We start from the raw sequence: 15,567 nt of genomic DNA, 5'->3' as shown, positions 1-15,567 counted from the left end.
CTGTGTATAACAAAAAGGAAAACAGCATTCGGTATTTGTGTCCCAGGCTTGCTGATACATGTCACATCAAAAGTGGCTTGATTTCCTTCTCTGAGTTAACATGCAACAGATCAAAATAGGATTTTGATCAGTTTATTTTAAAATAGGTGATACTTTAGTGGCAAAAGTCAGTCTAGAACATTTAAGTAGATCAGATCAGAAGTAATTAAAAGTAAATACTTTTCTTTCCAGTTATCACTGGATATATTTGGGATATTGAAAATGCTATCAGTATTATCTGTTTGTTTGCTCCCTCTTTCTAACAGGCCTTATCTGAGGTACTGATAAGAGTCCAGCTGTTGAGACTGGAATGAGACGGAAGCGTGATCTGCTTTGTACGCTCGCCAGGTTGAAGGATAAATGTCTAAAGTCCTCCTAAGCACCTCTACTTGAGATGCCAGCTGTGGACTCGCCACACACTTTGTTCTCAGGATAGAAGGAAAACCATGGTTTGCTGAATATAAATTTTTAATTCACACCTTAAAAAAAAAAAAAAAAAAAAAAAAGAAAAAAAAAACCTGAAGAGAACCATTACAACAAAACAAAATGAACTGGAGGTGCAGAGTCCTTTTATTGAGCTTGGCCAGAGAGGCATCCTGAAGTGTGTGCTGCAAAGGTACAGCCTTGGTTAGGAAATGCTCTCAAGTTCTTTGAAGTCCTTTTATCAGTTCGTATGACAGAAATGTTAAATATACTTATTGCTGGATTCACTGTCCTAGATTTTGAACAGTCAATAAATATTTCACAAGTGAGCAGGGCACTGTTAGCAGTAACGGTGATGAATGTTCTTCATTGTGACAGGTCACTCTGAGGCTGTTGTAAGGAAACAGCGGTTCCTCCTGGAAAACAGAAGATCGTCGGGCACTGCCAGCTTGGGCTGTCAGCTGAGCAGGGCTCAGACATAAATCCTTAGCAGTGCTCCTCTCATGCAGCTGTTACAGCACTGCTGGTATTCAGCTTGTGTAGCTGTTACATTGTATTTACCTCTTTAACTCTGTTTGGTTTATCTTGATTAATTTTGTGTTCTTTGCTTTACTTAACAACTCCAAAATGCATCTCACCCAGGGCTATACATTCAGGCTGCAGTGTAGAAATGATACAAGACTGAAATCCCTTTCTGTCTGTATCCTCCTGCAGCCGCTGTTACAGTTCACCTCTGTTAATCAGTAGAACCAAGTGATGCATTTCCAATGTCCTGTTACATTTATGTATAGTAGAAAATGGGCATCTTCTACCCTCTCTCTATTTGCTTTCTGGTACCTGTACAGCAGGTGCCACAGAAAATTGCCCTTCGGTCACTAAGTAGGAATTTTAATCAGTTGGACAATTTGCTTATGTCTCATGTTCATGAGAACTAACTGTCTTTTGATATTTTAGTTGTCTTTTAAAGGATGAGCTTAAGTAATCAGCTTAAAGGGATTCATTTAGGGTAACGTACAGCTTTTAATTAATACATGCCTGAAAGTGAACAATATTGGCTTTAAGAAGAATTAATTGTAAGGTCTCTAAGCAATTATCTAATCTGTCTAGAATCTTATGTTCTTTTTTGAAGAGACGGGTTATGTGGGGTCGCAGTGAAAGAGCTGAGGCTCGCAGTCAAGGGCACTTGGACTCTGCTCTGTTTGCATTGCTTACAAAAGAAGTCTATATCTATTGCCCCATCCCTATTCCTGGTATCTCTTTTTTAATGGACAGAATTAATTCTGTATCTCGTTTGGCTGAGAGTAGGTGGGAACTTCCCCCACATAATATATTGTATTAAGTGTCACTGAGCCCAGATGTTGATCAGGATTAGTTACCTGCACAGCATTGTAATGCATTCACTGTTATCCCTGCACGAGGCTCCAACAGGTCTTAGGGAGACTCCTCTCCAGAAAGGTGTCATCCGCCTCTGCCGTGGCTGTCGGTGGTGCAGGGAAGCGCAGTGTGTCTGAAACAGAGTCGTAGAGGGACTGTCAGCAGCTGTAAGCAGTTGGTCATTCTGATGTGGAGGTCAATAGTCTTAATTTTAAGTGAAGAACTTGAAATCTTTCTTACTTTCAGATCATAGCATGCTCTATCGAAGTCAAGTTGCTTGTGTCCTAACCCCAAAGAAGAAGTACAAAATATAATGGTTTTAATCTTCTTGGGAGGGAAGGCAGAATTACTTGCTAAGTTACGCCTCGGAATCACCCAGTATTCCCTAGGCAGTCTTTTTTGTGATGGTGAATCCTCTAAAAGAGCACTACTGTCACCTCTAGCTCCTGCCAGTTATTCTTATTCATGCAAATCCTAACAGTTGCTATTAACTACCATTTTAATTAACACTTTAAATAGTTCTCTCTTTTTACCTGGCTGAGCAGCAGTGAGCAGAGCAAAAGGACCGCCGTCACTTTCCACCAGCACATCTTCCCAGTGTGAGCTGTCACTTCGGCTGCAGGACCAGCCTTGGGCAGAGGAGGTAGGGAGAGCCCCAAACAGAACTTCCCAAGCTTCAGCTAGATTTTTATAGACTGCACTCTCTTTATCTGCATCAGCTGTCAGTCATTACAGGACCAAAGTTCACTTCAGAGCAAGAGGGGATTACAAAGTTAGCATCTGCTGGAGCGATCTGGTTCAAGGCCTGTCTGTCTAGCTAATGATTTACTCTTCTTCCACTTGTACTTTGTCTGGGCAGCTTACCCCTTGTGCCAACTGTTCCCTTTTTTAAAATCTAGCTAACATGTTACCAGAACTTCATGGTGTCTTTGCAAGAAAAAAGGTGGCCAGTCCAAAGTCTGGAAAAAATCAAAAAAGCCGTGACCTTATTTAGCTTCTGTGACAGTCAGTGTGTGCAGCATTGAGCCTGTCAGCTGCAGGTACATATTGCCTTACCAAGCTTATCTGAAGCAGAAAATGATGCTTTTGATTCTGCTTCTCATTCCTGGTACATGAAAGAATCACAGGGAAGTTACTTAACCTTCCTTCCCGCTGCACACACTGTACCCAAAAAGCGGTTGTAATGCTTTTCAGATGGATTTTGGAATGAAAAAAGAATCTTATAATTGATAAATAAGAGACCTCTTCTTCCAGGGATGCTAATGTGTAGATAAAGATAATAATCTCTGGATAGCTAATCCCAAAAGTAGACGAGACTGCTGCAAGGGTTTTCTGGAGCTGAGTTGCTCCATGTGACAAGACTATGGCTTTTTTAGATGAACTGTCTCTGCTGTAGTCTGCCTCCGTCCCTCACAGCGTAACTCACACTTAGCCTTCTAAACGGTGCCAACAACTATTGATGTGGATGGGCAGTTTGTGTATAGGAGGAATCTTAATTTTTTTGTATCATGAAATGAGATGCCTGGAGAAAAGAACGTATAAGAAGAACTGTCTATTACCTCATGTTTTCTATAATCTTCTCAGTTTACAAATGTTGGGACAAGTGGGAGAAGCGTACGTCTGATATTACCAGTCTGTAAATGGACCTTACTGGTACCTGCTGCTGCTCCTCCTCTGTGAGATCTTGTGCATCTGGCTCCCACATCCATCCCATGTATGCCGAATCTGTCTGGTACAAGATTTTTGAGATTGAAGAGTACCATAAAGAGAATACCAGCTTGGTTGTGTCAAGTGTGTGCAGGGTTTGGAGCACGCTATGTTTTAAGTCACTTCAAGTAGGAAGGTACTGTATGAAATAGTGAGCTGTGTTTTAGCTAAATTGTACATACAAATCTGGATGTAATAGGCTACTGCTTCCTGTGATTGCTTCATATGGAGGCATAAGTGCCAGCGTGGAAGGCAAGTTACTTAGATTAAGATAATGCCATGTTGTTAGGTTCCTGTCCACAGATGACTACCCATTAGCCCAAACTTCACTGGGATTAAATAAATACCCTTCCTAGCATATTGTCTGCAACCTTTATTGGAAAATTTGTTCCTTTCCTTGGGTTTTTACACTCCTTCCTCTGCCATGTTTGTCTTGCTTCCCTGGGAAGAGGCATCAAAACCCTTCATTTTCACCTTCCTGGTTCTTAGGAAGGGAAGGAAATGGGACAGTAAATCATGGCACATCAAAGAGCCAAACTTCGAAATTTCTTTTACCTTTGGCTGTGAATTTCTCAGTTGTTTTTCCCATTTCTTTATGTGCATCTGAGTTCTAATTTCTGCTGTTTCCAGTAGGCACTGATACAGAACACAGAAAGGAAAGCAAGAGGCAGCAGCGATAGGCTTGACTTCATCTGTGGAGCACAGGATTTGAAATGACAGCTCTTTCACTTCTGACAGCACTGCCCTCTGCAAGTCATCATTTCTTAGCTTTTTTGGCTAGGTAAGTCTAGTACCTTGTGCAGCACATCAAACTTGTTGTGTGTCCTGGGTTACTAATAGCACCAGTGTATCCCTTTCAGGCAGAAGTCTGTTTACTCTGTGCAAAACACAGGGGGGAAAAAAAGAATAAAATGGAACCAATTGTTTCCATCTCGGCAAGTCTAGCATGCCAGTAAAAACCCACAGCAAAGATGCAGGTTGTAACAAAACAAAAAGACACAAGATGCTACTCTGTTGCCACTTTCAACATTTACCAAACGGAGAACAGAAATTATTAGACTGAAAAATTTTCAGCCACCTTGTTCAGATTCTGAAATGCCCAGGGGCTGGCCTGGCAATGCCAGACATCCAGCGGTAGCCATCCCTGCTGGTAACAGTTCCGCAGCTGGCTCCCTGCCAGGTGGGTGGCAGGGCCGGAGGACGGCTGGGCGGCGTTGCGCCAGGCCGGTGGCCGAGCAAAGGGCGAGGAGACCCTGCCTGCCTGCGCCTGGCTGCTGACGCTGCAGCGGGGCTGAGCCGCTGCTGCAGCACTGGCTGGGTGCGCTGCCTGGGGTGCAGGTCACCGGCTGTGAGGAAGCTGCTGCGCTGTTTACAGTTGTCTAGCAGCTGGTTCAGGCACGGTTCAGCTGTCTGTGAACAAGGACAGAGACCTCGGGAGAGAGACCAAGAGGAGCTACTCGCCTTCGGCAGAGCTGGTGACTCAAAATGCGGTGGAAAAACAAGCGTTTAGTGAAGCTACTGACGTTGAAGTTCACATGCACTATTGTTTAGGCTGCCCATCAGCTGCTGTGGGTGCTCTTGGAGCCTACATAAGCAGGCCGCCAGTAAGGCTTTGAATAAAGTCTGACTCCAGATGTCTTTCCCAGCTCTTGCAATTATAGTAGCCACTTGGTTGCTCTCTGCTTGCTTAAGCTGCCTAGAAAATACCAACAAACTGAAATGCAGAGTTAAATTTAAGCACAGAATATTTTTAGCGCTGGATGATTTGTATTACTCCTGCTTATGCCAACCTCAGACCGTACTTGGAGTAAACACGAGCAGAAGGAACAGCCTTAAGACTGAGCTTAGTGTGCTTTTAAAAACATGTGCTAAGAGCCCTAAAAAAGCATTCAGCTCTAAAAATTGCATACCCCTCAACTTCCTGCAGCGAGAGACTGAGCATCCTTGTCCTCCAGACAGCCCAGCCTTGAGCACACTGAGAAACTTAACACAGGGAAACATCCCTCCTGCCCTGCGGATCAGACTCTCAGTACCAGCTACAGGAAGAGCACAATGGAGAGATAAATGTGTTGCTTTGCATGTGGCATAAGCTTGAGACAGTCAGCTGGATGAAAGGGACAAAAAAAAAAGGATAAAGGAACCAGCTCAGTGTTCTGGAGTTTGAAGAATGAAGCTTGTTTGTATACTGAAGAGCCACAGCATGAGTTTCTTTGTCACATACTTAAGTAGCTTTATTACTAGCATTTGTTTTTAAGTAACATTCAGGTATTCAACAGTCTTGTTTCTCCTGGTAGTTTCCAAGAAGCTTCTAATCCAGCCTATTAACACTAATCAGGTATCAGAGTTGCAGTTAATCATCCAAATAGCATTAGTTAATATAGAATCACAGAACAGCTCAGGCTGGAAGGGACCCTGAAAGATTGTCCGGTCCAGCCTTTTGTGGGAAGGTACCCCAGATGAGGTTAGCTGGCACCCTGTCCTTGAAAACCTCCAGCTGGGGCCTCCCACCACATCCCTGGGGAGGTTATTCCAGTAACTGATTATTCCCACAGCAAGAAGAACTCCTTTCTTACACTGTAATGAAACCTCTCCTGGTGCAGCTTGTACCTGTTGCCCTTTGTCTTCTGCACAGGTCTCCTTGTGAAAAGTGAGCCTGTGTACAGAAGTCAAGGTCCCCATTCAGTCCTGAGCCATCAGCCAGCTCAGGCAGTTCTGGTCAATACCAAATCAGGTGGACTATTTGTTTTTCACAGACCTCGAGGCCAGAGTGGAAAGAAGTGGCCAGTGATGGAACGACAAATGCAGCAACGAGCTGTTATTTCATACCATCTCCAGCTGAAGGCAGTCCTCACTACACCAGTCGTACTGACAAATGTTCAAAGGAATGGTAGTCACAAAGGCTGGAAATGCTCTAAGATAAAAATATCTGGACATACAGAACTTTAGCCTGATTATCTCCCTGTACAGAGTGATCCAGACAGGGATTTGATCCCGCTCACCTGAACCATCTTAAGACATAGACTTCACACAAAGTCATGGAGCAAAGTTAAAGTTTATTCGACAAGACTTATCTCCCTTTTAATACCCTTCCAGTCATGTGAACAAGCTTAGCAACACCGAGCTGATAATACAGTGAGGTAAGTCTCATTAACTTCGTTACTGGTCATTTTCATAGTCAGCGGGGTTCTTCCTCTTCAGTCGCTCAAACTCTTGTGTTCCCCAGGAATACAAGAGGTAGCCTCCCACAAAGGCTGCAAAGGAAAGGGGACACTCAGAAGTCGCCCTGCAATACACACACCCCAGAGCAGCTTCAGCCACCGCGCCTGTGACGAGGCAGCGTTACACAAGGCCCCCGGTGCAGAGGCGCCAGCCCCGCGCTCCCCCATCCCCAAACTGCCGGTGCTGCGGGGAAATACCCGGGAGCTCGGCCCGGGCCGCGCCTGAGCCGCCCCCTGCTACTCACGGGGCGCCACCTTGAAGACCTGGGAGCTGAAGCGGCGCCAGATGTTGGGCAGCCCGTGCGAGAGGACGTTGGGGAAGGCTCGCTGCTCGAAAGGCGACAGGCTGTAGGTGATGACATGGCGAACCCGCGCCAGGTTACCGAAGTGAAGGCCCATGGCGCCCCGGTGTCACCTTCCTCAGTGGGGCTGCAGCCGCCGCCTCCCCCGGAAGCGGATCCTCCGCGGCCGCTTCCGCTTCCGGCGCCCACGCCGCCTCACGCGCTCGCGGGGGGGCCAGGCCGCTGCCGCTGGCCCTCTGAAATCACAGTTTATATACGAGAGTTGTCACCGTTTAGTCCTGGTGATTAGATTATTAATCAAGGGCGAGTCGGCAGCGCCTCGCTGGGCGGGGGGCGCCTCACGGGAGCGTGCCCGCAGCCTCTCGGTGCTGAGCACGAGCCGCTCAGCAGGCAAGGCCGCATGTCTGTGGTGCTCCTGTTCCCTACCTCTGCAGCAAGAGGGCTTGAATATTAACATTATTATTAGAGTGTGTATTGCTGCAGGCTAAAGGTGCTGTAGCAGCACAAAGCTGCCTTGGAGAACATGGTCTCAACCTTTAACCTGTTGCTGAGGTTACATATTTCTGAAGCTGCTTGTAGCTGACCCAAAACCATGGTTTCTTTAGCTTGACTTCAGCACTTTGTCTTAAATAGGGTTTTCCATTTGTGTCAAGGAAGGAATTAAGAAAGAATTCACTTTATTTCCCTTCTTGGCAGCTCGGTGAAGCTGAATTCCCACTGTTTGAAAGGGATTACTGTGAATAGCGCCACATTAGGCAATTTGAATTAAACCTATCAAACAGCGTTGGCCAGAGGCTGGGATGTTTTTTGTTTGACATTGAGATATTTGTATTTATTTCAAATGAACCTTCAATTAGAGCCAGAACAAGCACAAACTTTAGTTCAATGGTTCCAGGCTAACGCAAGCTTCACTTAGGAACTTAATTTTTAAAGCAGCTATATGACTGTTAGCCGGATGGCACTGCACCTCCATGGAGCAATTCAGACTTTGAGAAGCATCATAGCAACACTGACTGGTTGGCAAATGAGCAGGTGAACCATAGTCACAGTACAGGAAAACCACACAGCGTCCCCTCGGGTGGATCCTTTCCCTGCCAGGCTGAACTCCCAGCCCCAGGCCAAGCCCTGGGGAGCCAGGATCTAAGGCAGGGTCTGGTTAGGTGGTTTAATTGTAGAAAGTTAAGGCATTTATGTATCAATGCATTAGCAAGTCATCATTTTAAGGGCTAATCTTAACAAGTTTTAAAAGATTGCGCTGCTCCACATCCTTTTATTGAAAAAAAACCCAAACAACCCCAAACAAACAGACAAACCACAAAACCACACCCTACGAAAGCTGGGCTTTTTTTTTGTGCATGAGCCCCATCTAAAGCTCACCTAGCTTGGGTCCCCAGTGTGAAACCACCATTTTTGACACAACTCTTAAAATTAGAAGAGTTTAGGAGAAAATAAATTGATCATAGTAAAAATCTGGTTTGGAAACATCTAGCATTAAGGCGCCATTACCTACAATTTTATTGCCAGAGGAAGTGAGGTTATGTCCCCACACTTTCAGACTACTAAACCAATTTAATAGCATTTAAATAAACTATTTTAAAATGGGCTTCTAAAGCCCTTTCTTATTTTTTTATGCTGACAACATTGAACATTTCATAATTCAGAAGCAAGTGGTGGTGTAGTACCACCTGTAGAATCCTGTGCCCATGAACAGCTTGTGCTTTGCTCTTGAACTAGATCAAGCCTTTCCATTTTTAACAGCTCACCCACAAGCTGTGCCGGTTCTTACTCAAATAGTTCAGTTACTTAAGTTTTCACAAGTTACGACACAGCCATCCTTCAATTCTTACCACTCTTCACTGAGAAAGCCCAAAGAAGAAAAGCAAGAAGCAACCTTGTAACTTTTTTACAGAGCTGTGAGGAAGAGTTGTCTTCTTGCCTGGGGGAACTGGAAACACGGTAGGGAAAAAGAATGAAAACCTGAGAAAGTAATTTTAACATTAACAACTTTCTTCTCTTCCTAGACACTTGCTGGAAACTTCATGCAAAAGGTGTCTTTATCTAGAGGAAGACTATCAGGCGTTGAATATAAGTGGTATGCATGATAGACATTTATTTATCTAAATTTATAACAAAGCAGCTTAAAATAGACGTCTGGTAGTTGAAACCTCTTCCACATTTTAAATGCAAAATTATTCCAATAAAAAGATTTTAAATTTAATTTCACATTCTAGAAAGGCTGAGTGGCTACAAAAATAAGTGCTATGATGTAAACACCTTCTACTAACTCCATGCTAAATCATAACTGATCTTATAGAGCTATTAGAATTTCACAAACACTATTCTGTTGATTATAGCTACAGATACTTTGAGAATACAAAAATTACCAAAACCAGAGTAAAACCAAGCAGGATTCACCCACTAACGACAAGTGCACTTTGTAGCTATCATATCTTCATACTCTTTGTAGACTATGGAGCCATCAGGCTCTATGGTCAGGACACTCAGTGGGCTGTATTCCGCAGGAACACAGGAGGGCCTTGGAACAGATGAGTCCAGTTTCTCATATATTATGTTCTGCACCATTGTGTGCACTGGAGAGCCGTAACGATGCCCGACAACCCTTGGGCAGTCACCTTTGCAATACTGAGGGCTGTACCGGTGTGGTGCTATTATCCATTTGTCCCATTTTAGTTGGCTAAAACTTAGACTGAAGCTGTGAAGCTCACACTCATTTTGAGGGAACAGAAACTGTTTGAAATATTCACTCAAATTGTAAAGTGGAGTTGCTGGCGCTTCTTTCAGGCTCTCATCTCTTCGCTGTCGAGAGGCCCTTTTACCCTGTGAATTCTCTTTTCCTTTGTCACCTGTAACATCAACAAGCGGATTGTTCCTTTGCCTGGGCTGCACTGGGTTTTTCCTTCTGTGTCTAAGTGAGTTCCACCTGTGATAAGCTTGTTCACTGGTATCATTCAGATAAAGAAGAAGAGAAGGGGGAACCAGTGCCATATTAATGGGATTTTCCAGTTTAGTGTTCTGTTGTGGATCACCCATCAGACAAGTGAAGTTCACAGCCATATGAATATTCCTCCTGTTAGTGGCAATTAGAGGCTGGAGAAAAGAAGTCACATCAATCTCAACCCACTTGCGTTTTCTAACTTCAAAGTGCAGGCTAAAAGCTATAGAGTGTGAAATGCTGGGACATATTTGGCTGGAAAAATCATGCTCCTTAACAGATAAATGGCACATGCATGTAGTGGAAGAAGAAACAGGAACTGACGTGTCAAAGGTATAAAGCAAGACAGACTTGAGTAAGTGCTCCAAGGCAGTAAGACGATCCAGGTTGAAGAGTAAATCCGCTGAGTGAACATCTCCTGAGAAGGGAAACAAAATCTTGTAGAGTTACTGCATCTTATTTTTTCACCTAGACATAAATAACAGCCATGTAGCAGGTAAGTAGAAATAATTCAGCAGCAGCAGAAACCAGCTTAGTTGCCCTCCCTTACTTTTATTGTATGGAACTTCTACTTTGGTCAGGGACAGAAGACGTAAAAGTCAAGTGGCAACAAAACCAAGAAACCCATGATGAAGAGTTATTAGGATTCGTTTCATTAAAAAAAAAAAACAAACCAACTACAGGAGGAAGTTAGCAGTTGTCTTTTCAGCATTGGTATGGGGAAACAGAAACTAGATTATACAAGTCATGAAATGAAATAGCTAGTTTTAAAGTGAGTGCTTTCAGAGCTTTTTAGCATTAACTCTGGTTATTCTTTCTTATATTTTTCCTATTTAAATCTTTTGACCAGCAGCTGCCAGCAAGTCTGAATAATAGCAAGGCAGAAAGTTATTTATTAGCACTACTAAAAAAATATTATCATTCTTTCATGCACATCACTTTGCTTCTCTCACAAAACAGGACCAGAGTTTCCAAGTTATTCTGAAAGCACATTTGTCTCATTAATCTCTACTGTAAGATACACTGCTCTTATCTTTTCCCCCACAATGTTAAAATTTTTCTGGCATTCTTTCAGTTTGCTCCAGTTTCCATCTTGCTTTGAGACTGATAAACCCATTTCCCGGCCTGTTTTCCAGATGTGGACATAGCATGTGTTTAACATATTGCTTTTTTACTACTCACCACTGTATTTTTTCTGTAAATAAGAAACTGTTCTTTTTCGACCACTAATGCATTAAGCGATCTCTTCAGACTTACATAGGCCAAAATAATAAGCAATCAAATGAGGGCTCTGTAGACCCTGCTAAACTTTTTATTTCCTACATTAATGAATTTTTCTAAAATCATGAATCTGAATATCCTCAATAATTGTAGGAAATTGGTTCAGATTCAGGCTGCTGCTTTAATTACTACCACATTTAGAATATATAATCACAAGATTAACTGTTAATTCTGAGTATGTTTCTGAATCAGTAGATTATACTATGCCAGGAAAATATAGTCATAAACATAGCTTGGTTATTTTATTTTTCCATAGCGAATACCCCTTAACTGAACCTCAGTCTCAAAGTGCTGTTACTGTGCACAGGTATGATGTTTGTGTTTAGAGTTATTTGTCTTTCTAAGTGAACAAAAATCCAAGTCAGAAGAACTCAGATCACTTGTCAGCAGTCGCATAAACAGAATTAAAGGCTGAGGATTTCTAGCTGCTATTGGTGTGGCCAGCCCACATTCAAGAAAGCCATGAAAGCATGGTAAGTTACAAAGTACCCAGCTACCCTGGATTTTCAGCCCTGAGCCTGACTTACAAGTAATTCTACTCTTCCCTTCAGGATAGTCACAAATTCCGGTTGTGATTCTTCCCCAGCAAACATACAAAGCAAGGGGAAGAGTCATCTGGCAATAGGAGTCTGGGAATTTGTTGTCTCATTACAGTGCTGTTTTTATTCCCTTGAAAAAAACAAAACCAATATGGGCAGTAGAAGGAAACATGGGGTTTTTTTTCCTATTTTCTTACTTAGAAGCGATTATCATTTTCTGTGACTCATGATGAGCCAGCCTGAAACATCAGCATCATCTTGAACATAGTACCATTTGTGTGGCATCTATGTCGAATGCCATTCAAGGAGAAGTAGGTTATGAAAAACACCTACAGTTTAAGAGAGGAGTTATCAGGATTAAGACAGCAACACATCTAAAGAAATACGGTATTTTTCTATTACACTGCAAGCACAGAACACATGGAAAACCCCCATTTAACCTTGGCAACTCAGTCTCTGCACACCTACCTTTCATGAGGTCCCTGTGGTGGTGCTTGCATTCAGAACATGGAGTGAAAAGTCGAACAGTGTTATAGATGTGGCTTTTGTTAACCTTTGGGATTCCCTCCTTCGTAGCAGACATCTTATACAGCCTTTTCATGTACCGAAGGGCTCTGGAATCTGGCTGTAGCCTGGTGGCCTCGCTTTCCCAGTTCTGGTGTCCCCGGTCAGACAGCACCTTGAGAAGAGGAGGCAAGAGAGCATATCCACGTCTCACACCTTTTGGCAGCTGCAGCAATGGATTTGGCTCACTGGCGGTATCCTCAGGGACTACCAGTATCCCAGAGGTCTTGTCAGAGACTACACTACCCCTGGAGCGGGGGGAACACTGGATGCTAGAAGAAAGCCAATGAAAACAGCAATAGAAGCAAACACAAATTCTCCAAGTACTCTCCATGTTCGTTAGGGCTACAGCCAAAAAAAAAATGCCTCCCCTAAAATATTCAAGGGGGGGGGGGGGAGGGGGGGGAAAAGAGTACTGGAGCCCCAGCCCTTATATATGTTGCAGCTGTGGAATGGGAGGGAGGTTTCATTCTGATTAGAAACCAAAGAGAAAGATCTGCAGCTGGCTACTGAAACCATATGCCTGTTTGCATTTAGGCTACAGCCTTTGCCTATGAAAGTATATTATAAACAAAATCCTTATTCAGAGAGTTAACCGTTTTCACGTGGTAAACAACAAAACAAGAGCGCCAGCCTCCAGAGGGAGCTGGGGAGACAAGCTGGTATTGGCTAGTCTAAGTCCCTGTTTATTTGCAGAAATCTATAGAGCTAAAATTTATTGCTTTTAGCAATAGTACACTAATGAAAAAAGAAAGAAACATTTCATTTTCTGTTGACGTGTTTCTCACATTTCATGTCTCTGTAGACAGTAATATCCACTTGAGAGAGAGGTAGCTGTGACTATAGTACCATCAGATTTGTTTTCATTCCAGCACGCAGCACATGTTTAGCTCAGGTAAGGCATCCAAAAAGCAGAGTGCTTTTTCAGTCAGTATCAGATCTCTGTGGAGTGTGCTCCAAAAGACTCCAAACAGAGTAATATTGACTGCATCAAAAGTACTCAAAACTCTTGTAGCTGAGCATAACTAAAAGGATGGGGAGGTTAGTCTTATTTAATTAGGAAAATATGGGCTGGGGTGGGGAAATCTGTTTTCATGACAGTTGTTTTTAATTAGACCTATGCTATTGGTAATCTAGTGAAATGTCACCCATAATCCAATTTACACATCTTAAGGCTTCTGAGTAAGGATTGCTTGTTTGGAGAGTGTTTGATTCACTTACAAAAATGGCAGTGTGGCATTCTTTGATTTGGGGTGGAAGGTTAATTCCAGTAACAACCTAGAATATGAAACAATATAACTTTTTTGCAAGATTTCTCAAAGCTGATTTGATCAGAATGAGAGTGGGATACTGTTACTTCTAAGATCAGCTATGTTTAAACTGTGATTAATAAGGTGATCTGTACTTTGATTAGTTTTAAAAATATATCCTTCGGTCAGGCTTGCTCGCACTGAACAAGCTCATCTTCTCTCTCCCTTCTGGGTTTGAATTTGTCCCACTTCACATGAGTTTCCATCAAATGTAACTATAGTTTCTGCTGTTCCATGGCCACTTAAGCTGCCTTCTAACCCTACCCTCTTCCACAAACCAAATGTGCATTCCTGCTCTCTCCTTTGCACTGGTTTTTGATGTTACCAGATCTTGTGGTGGGTCCAGCCAGGGAGCTGAAACGGTAGGAAAATAATCCAACAAAAAGTGAATATTTGCTTTACCTTGCTGAAACCACAGGACTGCTAAGAAAAACTAAGCCTATCTTGAATAATTCAGGGATCAACAGGACATGAGTGGTACTTGTGGATGCTAAAGGCAGAGCGAATCCTGAACTATTATTCCATACGGTGAGTGCTGAAATAATCTTACATATCCTTATATATATACTGCACTGAAGAGGGTATTGTTAAATATGTAGCTTTGGAAAATTGTATTAAAGTAGAATGAAAAGTTCATGAAACAGGTGGAAGGACACAGAGATTTTTAACTGCAGATTTAAACCTAGCCCTGACTAGAGATACCCCCTCTTTTGCATAATCTAGTGGCCTGACCGTAAAACTCATCCACATTTATTAGCTGTCTTGTTGGAAACGTAAGTGGAGAAGTCAAAGTCCCAATATATCCAACTTGAACCGATATATCAGGCACTTTCACTGACTGTAATGACAGGGAGAAACCTAGTACAAACTGCCTCATGCTCTGTTGGCCAAGGCTGGGAGCTGCTGTAGTGATGGCTGGAGGGCCATCAACACAACTGCTTCTCATCTCATCCTCAAGCATAATGCTGATTAGCATCCTGTGGTGCTTTGGTGTAGAAGAAAGTTAGATCTTGTTTATTTTTCTTCATCCTGGTGTCCAACTCAGTTAGAGGCTGTGGAGGCTTTCAAAGGATCTTACAGCTAAGTTTTCACACTTTTAGCAACTTGTCGGTCTAGACCTGTGGAAATGTTGTCATTTGACAACAAATGTGGTCAGTTGATTAGACTGTGGCATGCTGACTCCTCAACCCTTTAGGAAATGTGATCGTTTTCAGTGCATAAATAGGAGCTAAAACACTCTGAGACTGGCTGTAGCAGTGCAAGGATTCTTAATGTTACTGAAGCCTTAGAGCCTTCCCATGAATGTATTTATAACTTTAGGCAGTTCTTCAGCAGGTTCTAATAAACTAGACTTCCTTTGCTCTGCAGTAGCCTGTAATAAAGAGGGACAAACCTGGAATTTATGTTGCCGTTGATTTTTTTGCTGTGAAACCCAGCTCCTCTGAACAGATTACTGATCCAGCACAGTCACAACAATCCCTACATGCAGAACTGAAGCCGAGCCACTTGCGGAGGAGTCAGGAGCTGGGGGAACGAACGAACGAGAAAAGAGAGAGCCCTGTAAGCCACACTCACTGCCAAAGCCAGTTTATCATCCCAACTGTGATTTTTTTTACTGGATTTCAGGTTTCTTAATGCTTGGACACATTTGCTGAAGAGTTATAAATTGCAGCTATATTTGAGTGAAGATTCTGACATACTACAGTTGTAGGTAGTTCCAAATACATGTGCATAAACATTTCAGATATTAAAGAACTGTTTAGTAAAACATAATATCCAAGGAGATTAGTTTCATTGTATCTCTGTAAAATCCTGACCGTTATTAGATTGTTTGATAGTCTCATGTTTTATCTATCT

The 15,567-nt window shown here is 42.8% G+C and overlaps 4 protein-coding genes and 1 long non-coding RNA gene across 5 annotated transcripts in view; 2 read left to right on the top strand and 3 right to left on the bottom strand.

Annotated features, from left to right (window-relative positions):
- Positions 1–514, top strand: part of AFF4 (ALF transcription elongation factor 4) — a 54,254-nt gene extending 53,740 nt beyond the window's left edge. The window contains exon 22 of the mRNA XM_056350110.1: positions 306–514. Within this exon, the coding sequence (XP_056206085.1) occupies positions 306–316 (11 nt within the window). The 3' untranslated portion in view covers positions 317–514. The remainder of the gene's footprint in view (positions 1–305) is intronic.
- A 79-nt stretch (positions 515–593) lies between these two features.
- On the bottom strand, positions 594–2,516 carry LEAP2 (liver enriched antimicrobial peptide 2). The gene is made up of 3 exons (XM_056350117.1): positions 2,370–2,516; positions 1,839–1,969; positions 594–878 (listed from the first exon to the last, which is right to left on the bottom strand). The coding sequence occupies exons 1-3, from the start codon at positions 2,424–2,426 to the stop codon at positions 842–844; spliced, it is 225 nt and encodes a 74-aa protein (XP_056206092.1). The 5' UTR covers positions 2,427–2,516; the 3' UTR covers positions 594–841.
- A 142-nt stretch (positions 2,517–2,658) lies between these two features.
- On the top strand, positions 2,659–6,450 carry LOC130154222 (uncharacterized). The gene is made up of 3 exons (XR_008823647.1): positions 2,659–3,679; positions 4,174–4,324; positions 6,297–6,450. It is a non-coding gene; the product is annotated as an uncharacterized LOC130154222 (long non-coding RNA).
- Positions 6,451–6,576: 126 nt separating this feature from the next.
- LOC130154220 (cytochrome b-c1 complex subunit 8) lies at positions 6,577–7,227 on the bottom strand. The gene is made up of 2 exons (XM_056350116.1): positions 7,007–7,227; positions 6,577–6,794 (listed from the first exon to the last, which is right to left on the bottom strand). Exons 1-2 carry the CDS (start codon positions 7,158–7,160, stop codon positions 6,700–6,702), a joined length of 249 nt encoding a protein of 82 aa, XP_056206091.1. The 5' UTR covers positions 7,161–7,227; the 3' UTR covers positions 6,577–6,699.
- Positions 7,228–8,366: 1,139 nt separating this feature from the next.
- Positions 8,367–13,414, bottom strand: GDF9 (growth differentiation factor 9). Its single transcript, XM_056350113.1, has 2 exons — positions 12,305–13,414; positions 8,367–10,434 (listed from the first exon to the last, which is right to left on the bottom strand). The coding sequence occupies exons 1-2, from the start codon at positions 12,732–12,734 to the stop codon at positions 9,482–9,484; spliced, it is 1,383 nt and encodes a 460-aa protein (XP_056206088.1). The 5' UTR covers positions 12,735–13,414; the 3' UTR covers positions 8,367–9,481.
- Positions 13,415–15,567: the final 2,153 nt, after the last annotated feature.

Source organism: Falco biarmicus, chromosome 8, assembly GCF_023638135.1.
Source record: "Falco biarmicus isolate bFalBia1 chromosome 8, bFalBia1.pri, whole genome shotgun sequence".
Lineage (NCBI taxonomy): Eukaryota > Metazoa > Chordata > Aves > Falconiformes > Falconidae > Falco > Falco biarmicus.
This window is presented reverse-complemented; position numbering and strand designations above follow the sequence as displayed.

Bases quoted from the DNA above. Each gene is read 5' to 3' on its own strand.
- LEAP2 (XM_056350117.1), bottom strand. From the start codon at position 2,426: ATGTGCTGGTGGAAAGTGACGGCGGTCCTTTTGCTCTGCTCACTGCTG. The intron at 1,970-2,369 runs GTAAAAAGAGAG...ACTCTGTTTCAG, and splicing joins GCTCACTGCTGCTCAGCCAG to ACACACTGCGCTTCCCTGCA. The intron at 879-1,838 runs GTAACTAATCCT...TCTGTTTTCCAG, and splicing joins TGCATTACAATGCTGTGCAG to GAGGAACCGCTGTTTCCTTA.
- LOC130154220 (XM_056350116.1), bottom strand. From the start codon at position 7,160: ATGGGCCTTCACTTCGGTAACCTGGCGCGGGTTCGCCATGTCATCACC. The intron at 6,795-7,006 runs GTGAGTAGCAGG...TTTCCTTTGCAG, and splicing joins GGTCTTCAAGGTGGCGCCCC to CCTTTGTGGGAGGCTACCTC.
- GDF9 (XM_056350113.1), bottom strand. From the start codon at position 12,734: ATGGAGAGTACTTGGAGAATTTGTGTTTGCTTCTATTGCTGTTTTCAT. The intron at 10,435-12,304 runs GTAGGTGTGCAG...TTCCCTTCTCAG, and splicing joins CCACAGGGACCTCATGAAAG to GAGATGTTCACTCAGCGGAT.